The 13013-nt window shown below is 35.1% G+C and overlaps 1 protein-coding gene across 33 annotated transcripts in view; it reads left to right on the top strand.

Moving 5' to 3' along the window:
* The window catches only part of Arpp21 (cAMP regulated phosphoprotein 21), a 155501-nt gene that overhangs the window by 42129 nt on the left and 100359 nt on the right, over window positions 1-13013 (top strand). For 32 of the 33 annotated variants that reach the window (XR_010051318.1, XR_010051317.1, XR_010051316.1 and 29 more), the window contains 7 exons: window positions 1317-1480; window positions 2419-2460; window positions 3197-3283; window positions 7165-7309; window positions 8772-8850; window positions 9298-9357; window positions 10077-10217. Coding sequence is in view for 30 of the 33 variants with exons in the window: in XM_013156331.3 (XP_013011785.2) it covers window positions 1352-1480; window positions 2419-2460; window positions 3197-3283; window positions 7165-7309; window positions 8772-8850; window positions 9298-9357; window positions 10077-10217 (683 nt within the window). In the remaining 3 variants the exon portion in view is untranslated. Of the gene's footprint in view, window positions 1-1316; window positions 1481-2418; window positions 2461-3196; window positions 3284-3481; window positions 5315-7164; window positions 7310-8771; window positions 8851-9297; window positions 9358-10076; window positions 10218-13013 lie in introns of those variants that run through there. The other variant, XM_005005275.4, reaches the window with a different exon arrangement.

Here is a 13013-nt window from a genome sequence, read left to right as displayed (position 1 = left end):
CTCTCAGACCAAATCTTTGTCCTTTGGGAAAACTTTTCCTCTTACATTCCCACAATCCTTTGCCAAATGAGCCTGTGTATTTAAAGATACTATTACATACCATCTGTTCTGTCATGGTAGATTTCAGCAAATTTGCAATAAAAATTGCTATGGTGTCTATTTTTCTCCAGTTTCTTATTTCCAGTTGGAAATAAAAATTTCAAGTTACTAAATGACAATCAAGTACTCTCAAAGAGCATATTAAAGCAATGAGTTGTCTAATAATAATCACCATTGTAATGACTGAAAATAGGACATTCATTGCTTAGGAATTTTTAAGAATGGCTTTCTAAGCTGCAGTCTTTTTTTCCCTCCCTCCTTCTTTTAGTGTCTCTCTTCCTTCTTTTATTTCTTTCACTATACTTGTTCCCCTTCCCTCCCTCATTCCTTCTGTTATTCCTTCCTTCTTCATACCTTAAAAAAATGGGTAATTAAATGCTAAGTTATTCATGAGCCTCATTTGACAGCAATTCAGAAGTGTCAGGGATTTTAAGGAGGCATGGCAGAAAGAAATAATAGCAGGTTTTAACTTTGAAAAGCCATTTCTAGTGTGTGTACACAGCAGTCCCTTGTGAGCCTGGAATGCTGGAGTTCAGTGGTGATGGCTTCATTAGTGTCGCCTGCCAAAGCCTTCCTTCCACAGAATCTTGCAGCAGCATTACCTGGCAGGAGCCTGGGAGAGGATTCCTGTTTTTAATAATGGAGCTGTCAGTTTGAAGACTGACAATGTTGACCCTGAAAGATGTATAGCCAACATTAGATCCCATATTTATACTGAACTATTATCTCTCCAGTTGATTTTTGCCCTATGCAGAGTGTGCTGCACTTTTTTACCTAGGAAAGTAAATCTATGGTTGAAATTTTAAAACTAGTTTTGAGTCTTCTTAGAGATGCTAAGGACCATCGGTAACACCTTTTGACTCGGAAGTTGAGTGTCATTTGCTCAAAAGTTGGAGCAGCACCCTCATTTCCTTATTCTATTTTGCAAGGGATATGGGACTGTACTGTGTGGAAGTTGTGTCTCTGTTTAGAATTTGTTGACCCTTTGAATGGCAGGGTGTATCATAACTGTTCCTATAGGGAGACACCCTCATCTGCCACTCTTGAGTCCATTGAGTACTTGATTTCATCTTGGTTTATTCTTCTTTCTGTACAAAATTAGTGGGAATGTCTAAGTTACTGATTTGAACTTAAATATGAAGGGAGAATTGAATTTCAGCAATAATAGTAGATTTTTCACCTGCACCGATTTTGTTTTCTGGTACCTTACCTTCTAGGGCAAAAGGCTTTTTTTTAATTTGCATCTGTGAGGATGTCTGAGCAAGGAGACCTGAACCAGGCCATAGTGGAGGAAGGAAGGGCTGAGCAGGAGGTGGCCACTCCAGAGAATGGCATTGTTAAATCAGAAAGTCTGGATGAAGAGGAGAAGCTGGAGTTGCAGGTGAGCCGGGGAGACCCTTTTCCATACAGCGCTCTGTGCTATCCTCTTCCTGTTTATCTAGAATATTTACAAACTTTTTTCTTCTTTTTAAAGACATTGACAAAATGATTAGTAAAGTTTTAATAATAACCCTCTAATTTCTCAATTATTAGACTTTTCATGAACTATGCTCTGAACCATTTTTTAAAATGAAAAATATCTTTAAAAAAAAGCATTTATTGAATTTGCCTACAGTGTTCCTGTACCAATTGCTGTCTCACCTGGAACAGTCACTGTAGGATCTCAAAAGGGAGGCTTATGCTGAGTTTTAAATGGATCTACTATTTCACAGGAAGATAGAAATTCAGCTCATAGTTGACTAAAAATGGCAAACACAAGAGTTCTTTTGACCTTCATGGACATACTAAAGTTTAAATCTTATAGTGTCAACAAGTTTATGCCCTAGAAATACAGCTAGAGTCAGAACAGCAGAAGATGGCTTGGGAGTAGGAGCCTCAAGTCACTGAAGGATGCAGAAAATTTTGTGATTAAATGAACTATGATTTGCAAGACAAAGATTTGGTAAAGGGAGGATGAGTGGAAGTTGCATATAGGCTCTGAGTATGGATTTTTTGTGATAAATACAAGATATTAACTCTTTGTATAACAAAAACAAAGAAAGAACCTCAAGGCTAGGTTTTTTGCTCTCTATGTTTGTTAGAGAGATAAAAATGGAAGGAATGAGACACACACACACACACACACACACACACACACAAACTTATTGAAGTCTGCAAGTTCTGTAGAGTTAGAGCAAAAGAAACCCTTCTCGAGTATTTATGTCTTTTGTTGTTGTTTATTTCTCTACTATAGATAGCAGTGTTGCTGTCCCCCTTTCTCCCCCCTCCCATACTTGCTTGTCCTTTTACTGTTTCGTTTATTTTGTTTCTGACAAACAGAGACGGCTAGCGGCTCAGAATCAAGAGAGAAGAAAATCCAAGGTAAGGGTCTTGAGATGCTCCATAAATTACCACAGCATGGATATAAACTGCATATTTCATGTTATAGCTAAAGGGTTTGCAAAGAGTTCTAGTGGCTGTATGCAGATGTTGTGGTGAGTCCTGGTGCTGTCTGTTTTGAATACAATTGTGTTCAGGAGCATCTTTTTATCTTGCTCTATATACGTTTAACCAATGCATTTAGAGCTCAAACGGCTGCAAATGTATGTTTGTCCTGTTTTCATACTAGGAGACTTGACAAAACAAATAGTCACTTGTTTTGTTCTTATTTTAAGTGAGATTTGCAATAAATGTTTTAGTCCCATCAACTGGTTTCTGCCTTAAATTAAACAGATTCTACTCTTTAGTATCCATCCTTTAGCTTTTGTATCTTCTTGGTTGAATTCCCTCTACACTTATTTTAGTGAAAGTTATATTTGTCAGTTTTTCTCCTAATATTTCTATAAAATTAGCACAGATCATTCTTCCTGTATTTACAATGTGATGAGCACAATGAGCCTAACTCCATCCCCTCCCATTTACCTCTCCCTCCATTCCCAGCAACAGTCAGATGAGCTTACTCCCATGTATACCATACTGGGCAGCAGACCTGGTGCTCGATTTTGAAAGTCTGACTTGAGAGTGTCAAGCAAGTCTGGAGATGACTGGACAGCCTGAGAATGCCTTTTGTGTGTTTTTTATTTTCCTTTTCTTCCCCTATTTCTCCCTCCATTCTCAGTCAGGAGCAGGGAAAGGCAAACTGACTCGCAGCCTTGCTGTCTGTGAAGAGTCCACCAGACCAGGAGGCGAAAGTCTTCAGGATCAGGTACACCCCTGTAACTATCGTTAACTGCATGGGCCAGATCTGTGTTTGTGTGCATGATTAAATTGACAATAAATGGTTTTTGGGGGAGAAAAATACAATTTAAGAGAGAAATAGTTTCCCTGCTTTATCCCTAATTTATGAGAGATCCTGAAATAGTTTAAAAGTTTATCACAGAGTATTACATTTTTTTTTTTACAGACTCTCTGAAAACTGAAAACGGAAAGGAATTCAAACGAATTTAGATTAAAACTTAAATAAAAGTAAGCACAGTAGTGCCAAATTTCTTCAAAGGCTCTCTTTTGATAAGTTTGAACCAAATATAATATTAAGTATCTGTCTCCTTCCCTATTGGAGACGTCTTACCTCTCAGCTCCCTAAAATGCACTTGCCTATAAGAAACAACTGATGGCTCATATGAAACTTAAGAAATAGTGAATAAGGTGCATTGAACTTTGGAGAAATGATTTCATGGCCTTAGGTGGAGATTTCTGAATACTGTAAAAATTGTCCAGAAGTGAATCTGAGCTGATGGTGATTTAAGTTAAATTCATTAATATCACTGCATATACTTACCTCTATTTTTGCTCCTTTCAGCAAGATTATTTGGCTCTAAAACTTTAAATTCAAGCAAAATTTTTCTGTGACAAAATGGAAAACTTCACAGCATATTTATCTTTGCTTGCCATGTAGGCATTACATTAGCCTAATAAATTACCTTGCTGCCAAAGTTTTGCTCATTTTATTAAAGGGTCAGAGCAGTCAAGACAAAATCCATTGTCTAGAAATCATTGTAGATTTATCTGAACCCAGGGGAAGAAAACTTTTTCTTTGGCTTTATTTTGCTTTTTCTTTTTACTTTAATTAGAATATTCTACATTCTCTTCATCAGTACAGAGAGCATTGAGAGCACTTTCTTTAAAAGGACCAAAAATAAATTATTTATGGATTTTTGTCCTAAGAGTATTTTTTGCTGGCCTCATTTTCTTAACATGCCACTCATGTCCTAAGGCATGGACAAGCTGTCATCAGTAGCTATCACTACTTTTTGTACACATGCTTTCTTTTACTTGGGCTCTGAGACCGTGTGGCTTCTCTTCAGCAGTTTATCTGTGCTTCTATTTTTAATGGAGATTGAAAAGGAGGAATAATGTGAATATCATGGCTTGTATTATTAAATGTGGGTTGAAGGCTTGTAATGCACTGCACATGATATATGTTAGCTCTGCAGAATGATAGACCCCCGGGAGAAGTAGTGCCCCAGTTGTCCCCATTTCTACTGCCAGGCAGAGGAGGACAAACTTACAGACTCAGTGTGCTCTTTGTGCCATTTGACAAGACAGGATGAAAAATTCTAAGAGAACATCTGTATCATAGTACTCAACCTGGACCTAAGTCTAGTTTATAGCTAGTTACAACTGGTGTGGATAAATAAGATGCATTTGGTGCTTGTTCCTGCTGGTTACAAACTCAGACAGCAAGACTAGCTTTGGAGGAGAGAAATAGAGCCTATAAGCTTTCTATTTAGCTAGGGGAGGGGTGGTGGGAGTAGGGGGCTGATAAGAAATACCCAGGCACACATATATGCAAGTGGCCAAGCTACTCTTTCAGATAATAAAGAAGCACATCTTTGAGCTTATACGTAATGCCTTCATTAGATACCACCGGCACTTATAAAATGTGGACTGAATCTCAGAGAACAATGGCAGAAGTACACGGTACATGGATTGTATTGCTTTCCCAATGTTTGTATATTCACAGTATTTGGAAAACTGCCTTCATTTTCCTGTGTGGGAAAAACTCTTGCTACCTGTATTACTTGATCTCAGACCCCGTATCTGATGGTTCAGTCTGTCCTTAAAGAAAGTTTGCTTTTCTAATGTTACAGTATTTACCTATCAGTGTATTGCTGCAACTTGAATCATTTTGAATCATTCTTTTACTGTTGTTGGATATAAACTTATCCTGTATCAATGTATTTATTAACACTTGTATTTTATTATTGAGTATATCAATAAAAATATTAAAAAATTACAGATTGTTTTTTACCAACTGTAAAGCACTTTTGTGTGTTCTTTCAACACTATAATCTATATTTATGTATACAAAAGATATTTTTTCTGAGTATAATACTTGTCAACTCATGGCATCAGTGTGTACATTCTTTTGCAGTGACATCCTTATTGCCTGTGCCTTTGCATTTGAGATATATTTCCAAGACACTTGGATTTTGTATTCAGATTTACATAGGCAGGATGGATCAGCCCACTTGGAAGAAACAATGAGACCTGGTGACTTGCACTTTAACCTCCTGGTCAATCAGTTAATTTTTCCTCCACCACAACCCCCAGTCATATTTTCTTGTCCAGAAATGTGCAGGCAAATGTTTCTCTAACCAAACCAAAGCAAATAATAGCACTAGAAGCTACCTGAACCTTAATAGATGAAGGCATTTCTATAATCAAGTTGCACTCATTTTTACATATTTCATACATGTCTATCCCCAGGAAACAGAGGAAAGTAAAAAACTCAGCTTCAATAAATATTTATGTCTAGAATATGTTTTTATTTCATCCTCTGTATCTTAGAGCTTTTCCCTCACACATGACAACTTTATTCTAGCTCAGGTGGAGCCTTCTCTTACACTCTCCCCACAAAAAGAGATTTGGCTTCCAAACTTTCATTGAATGAAAGTTTTACCAGTTTCACCTGCCAGATTTGCCAAGAGCCATTATGAACTCCCAGAATGTCCACATTGCGAGGAGGTACAGGCATTAATTTAGTCACGTGTAAAAGGAAAATTAGCTTAGTTTTCCACAAGAGACACTATTAGTCACTGGGAATGATTTTCCTCTCTGTCATAAATTTTAACATCATAGCAGAAGACAATTCCCCACCAAGTGATCTATTACATAAGAAGAAGTGGGCTTAATGTGTCCTAATTTGTCACAGGTTTAATCATAGCACAGGTTTAAAAAAACCCTAAAAAACATTATTTGGTTCATTCTTCTTCAAAACAGTAAATGTACAATCAAACTATTGGCTAATATAACTAATAAAAATGATCTGTTTTAGCACAAATAAATAAATACAAAAATATACCCCTTTCTAATATTAAAAAGGGTCAATCATATCAAAAGTTGCTTCAAGAGACTCATATTTTGCAAAGAACTAATATTAACATAAAATAAATATTTTGTGCAATTTACAAAAATATATTCCTACTTCCCCATTTTTTCTAAAAGTCAATATTTATTATAATGATACATTAAAATGACTTCTCAATGCCATTTATAAACAGTTAAGGTAATCCATATGAGGGATTTCTATTATTACATAGTTTGGTGTTTCATAGGAGGAGGAATTATTGTTGACAAGGATGTAAAATAATTTCCTACTATAAATTGTGTATTGTGGGCTTTCTTCATGCCTGTTTTATCTATGATTATGATTCTTAAAATCTGTCTGTGCTTATGCCAGTTTCTCCCTATAATGAGTTGCAGGAAAATACTGAAGAAGCCATCTTTAAACATGACAGGGACTCTGATGCAATCTTAGTGACAGAGAAGTTTCTCTTAGGTATTTAAAAATAAGCATGTGGAAAAATCAAGAGTTGTGATCTACAGAAACTTAACTTAGTTAAGATTAATATTCATGAGGCAAAGTTTCAGTACGAGGTGTTTTTCCTGACCTCTCATTGACTTCTGAAGTTCTGTTCACTTTAAAGGGCAATTATTTTCTGACAAGCTTAATTTTTTACCATTTAAGAAAAAAAAATACGCACCTGGCTTTCATTTTTTGTTATTAATAACCTCTACACAAAATGGGAACCAGACAGAGATTACTAAATCTGGCCCTAAATTATTATATTTTTTCCCCAACAGGAAACAATTCATTTACAGCTTTCCAGTTTTCCCAGCCTGCACGAGGAGGAAAAATCTAGGAAAGATGACACTGAAAGAGAAAAAGAAAAGGATAAGAACAAAGATAAATCCTCTGAAAAGCCCAAGATCAGAATGTTATCAAAAGGTGAATGTGAAAAAATTTCCTCAACTTACCCAGGCTTATATGTAGACCCAGAGTACATTATAAACTGCAAATCACCTCCCAAAAACTGTACATGATTTTTTATTGATTAGATATGTGTTTGTAAAATATACAAAATTGATTTTCTTTTCTGTTCATGATCTGTTATTTGTGTAGCTAAAGAGGGTATTTTTAGAATCACATGTTTCTTTAAATTCAAATTGAATCTTATTTTTTAATTGCAAGTTTGTGCAAAATCTATTCTCAAAGTCAAGTTTATTAGACCAATCTATTTGGGTTAGTAAGCAGTATTGATAACCAGTTTGATATTTTAATTGTCGTACTTTTCTAAAAACCTGACTGCACCTGAGTAACAGCATCCCCTGCATAAGTGATATGGTCTGCAAAGCACAGGTGTGTATGTCATAGGAACCTGCTTGACATTTTACATGGCATAGACGATTGTGGTCTCCGTGCCTACATATCGTCACACAATTTCTCAATTTAAAAATACACACTCTGTTTTAATAAATAGATTTCTCCAAAAATTTGTTCTTCCTCAAACTGCAAACCTATAATTCAGCTCTTTTGCATTACTGCCATATATATCACTGTATAAGATAAAGCTAATTTAAGTTGAAATGAAGCATGTCATGAATAATAACTCTTTTTTAAAACCAGAAATGAACTCAGGGCCTCACACTTGCCAGACAGGAGCTGTGCATCTGAGCTACATCCCCTCTTCCATATTAGTATTTTGATACAGTTTCTAAAATGAAATTAAGAAAGAATTAGATATGTAACCAGTTCAGAGTAATAACTGCTTCTAATATCATGGTTTATGACCAAATTTTTACACACTATGGTTGTCTGTGCAAGTAAATCACTAAAACTCAAGGTGTAGGTAAAAGTAAAGAAGTTTGTATTTCTAAAACCATGTTAGAAATCAAATTTTATCCAATATCAACAGATCTGAAAGACTTGGAAATGTTGTCTTCCTGTTTTGTTCTGATTACTATTTAGATTAACACAAGAGAAGTTTTACTTTTACCTTCCCTGTTTTAAAGTAAAAAAAAAAAAAAAAAAACGGTTTCCATGCGATCTCAAGCTCATGTGCTCTGTATTGTGTTGGCAGCACCTGTCTGGGCAGGCCGTGCCAGGGCTGATTTGCCACATAGAGTTAACAGGGGATATTTACCTTCATCCTGTGCCCCCAGCCTGTGCCCATATCCCTTCTATAACACGTGGGTCTTTCACAGTCAAGGTCTTTTCAATCCTCAAATTTGATTTTTATTCTGATTAGATATGGCCAGGTAGATAGCTTTGAAATATGTATTTTCATATCAGTAACTTCATCTAGAATTTATCTGAGCAGAAGAGAAATGAGGAAGGTTGAGAAAAAAATCTCTTCTATCACCTCTTCCTGCCATCCTTTCTGACAACAGCACCCTGCTATTTGTTTCAGATTGTAGTCAAGAATATACAGATTCTACAGGCATAGACTTACATGAGTTTCTGATTAACACTTTAAAGAATAATTCCAGGTAAATTTTTAAATATGCCTTTATTTAAGCCTTTAGAGCAAACAAATATTGCAGAATTATTAATCCAAGCACTTTTAAGAAGCCATTTGTAAACAGGAGAGACTTTTTCTGACTTTTTAAACTATCTCCTGTGTTTTCTTTTCTCCTATTAATAGTTTGCATGTTTAATGTTTATAGACCATCTTAATTACTGTCTTGTCACCCTAAATAAATTGGAGTTTACCACCTTTATGTTCCTAGTCACAAAGAGACACTAAATAAACTGAAAGAAGTAAATAATGAATACCACCAATGTTGAAAAGCCAATTGTGTTTTAATGCAGTTATATGCCTAATTATACTGAATTTCTAATCATGTACATTTTAATAATCTTTCCCACACTTTAAAACAATTGTTTCTATCCTTGGAAAGTACATAAAACCTTTCACTTTAATATTTATTTTGCAGGGACAGGATGATTCTCTTGAAAATGGAACAGGAAATTATTGATTTCATTGGTGACAACAAGTATGTTAAAGTGCAACGCTGACTAATTTTATGACTTGTCTTAGTTTAGTATTTGGTTTAAATTATTCATTCTGGGAAGATTTGAAGATAGACAGAGCATTGTTTAATATGTTTCTTGATTTGTTAAGTGGCTATTTTATTGGAGTTGAGAATTATGTGTTGATGAGAATTGTTGCTTAGACCATGTGTGCTCCTGCTTGTTAAATTCCTAACAAAATGGCTATAAACAGGGGGCCACTGATTAGCATAGAGGAGCTGTAGCAAGAAGCAACCCTTTCATTTTTATTATAGTTTTTTAATGGGCTCCAGCTGGCTGCAGTCAGTTATGCCTGGAAATAATTGTGATGCTTTCAGTGTAAACCTGATAATAACACATCTCCAGATAGGCATCTACAATCAACATATTATGCTATATCATTTGTCCTCTGCCTGGCTCCATTGATAAGGTATCACAGATTAAAATAGAATACTCTCCAACAGATATTAAATTTTCTTTGGCAAGATAAATGTGCCACTATAAAAGAATGATATTTATTGTAGCTTAATCAATAAATTTATTGTAAGTGCAAATTTGTCTGGAAATAACATTAAGTGCTTACAGAATGAAGCATGCTTAGTGATTTGGATGAAAGAATAAATTTCAGACCTATACCTATAAAATATATGTCAGATTAGAAATAAAAATGTTGATTCCACTTTCCATTGTAACTCTGTTCCAGTAACCATTATAAAAAGTTCCCTCAGATGTCATCATATCAGAGGATGCTGGTCCACCGGGTGGCAGCTTACTTTGGGTTGGATCACAATGTGGATCAAACGGGAAAATCTGTCATCATCAACAAGACCAGCAGCACTAGAATGTAAGCTCTAGTGCTGTATTTATTCAGCATTTTATTTTTCTTTCATAGGTTCACTTATAAGAGCACAGTATAAAATACAAAGTACATGATATTTAAAATGTGCAGTGTTATTTATCTTTTGCTTCTAGTGGCAGTAGCGTGGCATTTATCTGTAGAAGATTATTTGAGAACTGAGAAAGTTTATAAAATTCAAGCAATAAAGCAAATTGATTTCTTATTTTTTTAAACCTAGTTCCTGAAACAATTTTCTTCCGTCGGTTCTCCACAAATTTACAAAGACATGGGAAATCTTATAATTCCAACTGAAAGTAACAGAGTTTTTAAAAACTTTACATAAATAGAATAAATATCTTTTGCCCTATTTTCTGATTTTTGGACCTATATTTTATAGTGATTTCTAGATTAATAGGAAGTACAGAGCCTGGAGACCAAAATCCTGCCTCCCATATAGTTCTTCCTCCAAGTTTCATGACTTGGCACAAGTTACTTAAAATCTACCACCTCAGGTTTTTTTGTAAAAATGACAGTTTTGAGCAAGATAATATCTATTTTAGCTATAAACGGTGATAGTTTGTTTATTGGTAATTATTGGCTTTCATCTTAGTATTGTTTCATTGCCTCACTAACTCGACAAAACCATGGGTATTTACTTGCTATAAAACTTGGAACTGTCTCTCTTAAACCCATATAACTTCTGAATATAATGCAAGTAGTTTCTCTAAGAGGAGACACATTAAATTCAAAGCTGTCTCCATGTACAGCGTCTTCTTTTATATTCCTTTTCCGCTCTGTGTTTGGTGAACTGTGTAAATGGCATGGTCTTTAGGAATGCCGGGTTGGTGAAGGGAACTTTCATGTCAGGCAGAATATTATGGTTAAATACACATTATGTTTTACTCAAGAGATTGGATAAAGTAGGGGTAAATATGAGGCTCTTTATCTGTTCAAAAGTCAGTCTCTTCTCAGCAGAGGTGGAGGAGAATCATAGTGCAGAGAATGCAAACTAGGAGATCAGGAACCAACTCGGTTACTATCTCAGAAACATGGAGATCACTTCTCTGGGCTTCAGATCACTTAGATATCTGCAGGACAGTTTGCAGTAGATAATGTTTAAGGGCTCTTGAAGCTTCAAAATCATTGTGTCCTGTGGTTGCATTCTACTGTTCTGGCAAAACACATTTTAAAATTTATCAGCTTTCAACTTTATATAACTGTTGACTCATGTGCCTCATATTTTTAATAGCATTGGAAAAGAAAGTCACTTTTCTTCAGTCCTCCACATATTCCTTCTCCACTAAATACTCCTGGTTGTTTTTGTTGTGCCACTGCTGTCATCTTTTATTCCCCATTCTGGATTTTCTGGTGGCTTTCAGATATTGTAATACAAATACATGCTGACTGCAGAATACAGAAGCAATTGACTATGTTCTTTTAATTTTTTCTCTCTTTCTTTTAAAATTGTAACATGGAAAAGCTTTTACATTGATTAGGCTAAGCTTGATATAGTTTCAACTGGTGAGTAGTAGATTTATTTATAATTTCAATTGTTTTTGCAATCACGTATCATGAATATTAGTACACATTCTTATAGCTTCTGAGAAAATTAAGGATTGTATAAAAACTCTTTGTGACATTGCATGAAATCTCTAAAACTTTGCTCCAAATAGGAAGGTAGCTTCATTTGGCTGTTTATATTTTTAATTTAAATTAATTAGATTTAAATACAATTTAAACTTCAAATTTAGTTTCTTCATCAGGCTGGTCACATTTAAAACTCCTACCAGATAGAGGATGTAAGGACCATTTCTATGATTTTAGGAACATTTACCACTCAGTTCTCTAAAATTTGTTTTCTATCAGTTCCCAAATGCCACACAGGATATAATTTGTTCTTTAAAACAAAGTTCTTAAAACTTTGATTATTTAATGGGCATTATATTACTATACTTCTTCACTTCTGGAATACCATCAGCTTTTTTGTTAAGGCCACTTTAAAATAGATGCTCTAGGAAGAATGAAAAGTGACTGCATGCGCAGTATCCCACTTGAGGGTGTGATTGCTACGATAGGAATGTCAGAGCTCAGTCTTTGTCTAGTCCCTCGCTCTGGTTTAGTGTCATTTATAGATCTTCCCATGAGTGAAAGTATACTTAAGTAAAAAAGAGAGAGAACTACAAAACATGTCAGATGGCTACAAACACGAATTGTTCAAGATATTTCCTGGAGAGCTGAGCTCCAGGTAGAAGGTTCAACCCAGAGCTATCAAATCCCTTTGTGCAGTTCCAGACATACTTCTGACCAGCTATTATCTGAGTGGCTCTCAGGTGAGAAGGTGTTGGTGGTAGTGATTTAGGGGAAACCCAGGCCTCTTAGGACAAGAAAGGAAGATGAATTAAATGTTTCTTTTTAAATAGTAACACATCAAAATTCTCAGGACCTGGATTATTGTTAGTTTTACCAAAGAGAAATAATGTTTTGTGACAATTATGGTACATAATTTTATTCAGAAAGTCTATTATCGTGCTCCTTTACAATTCAAATTAGAAATTGAGCATTCTCTTCAGCACATTCTATTGAAGACTTGTTGTCTTTGATATTTCTATTGCTATTGTTTTGGGGTTTGGGTATGGTTCAAGAACTGTATCATTAGTGCAGTTGACAGGGGAACCATTTGAATTTAGACTTATTACTGAATTGAAGTAGTTACATTTATTTAAAGTAGGATAACCAGGATAGGAATTCCTCAAGTGGATCCATGTGAGTTTTGTTTATCTTTTCAATCTATACAGACTTATA

This window comes from Cavia porcellus, unplaced genomic scaffold (genome assembly GCF_034190915.1).
Source record: "Cavia porcellus strain 051 isolate PalLab524CR breed Dunkin Hartley unplaced genomic scaffold, mCavPor4.1 scaffold_13, whole genome shotgun sequence".
Lineage (NCBI taxonomy): Eukaryota > Metazoa > Chordata > Mammalia > Rodentia > Caviidae > Cavia > Cavia porcellus.
The sequence above is the reverse complement of the archived record's forward strand: the minus strand, read 5'-3'. Positions and strand labels throughout refer to the sequence as shown.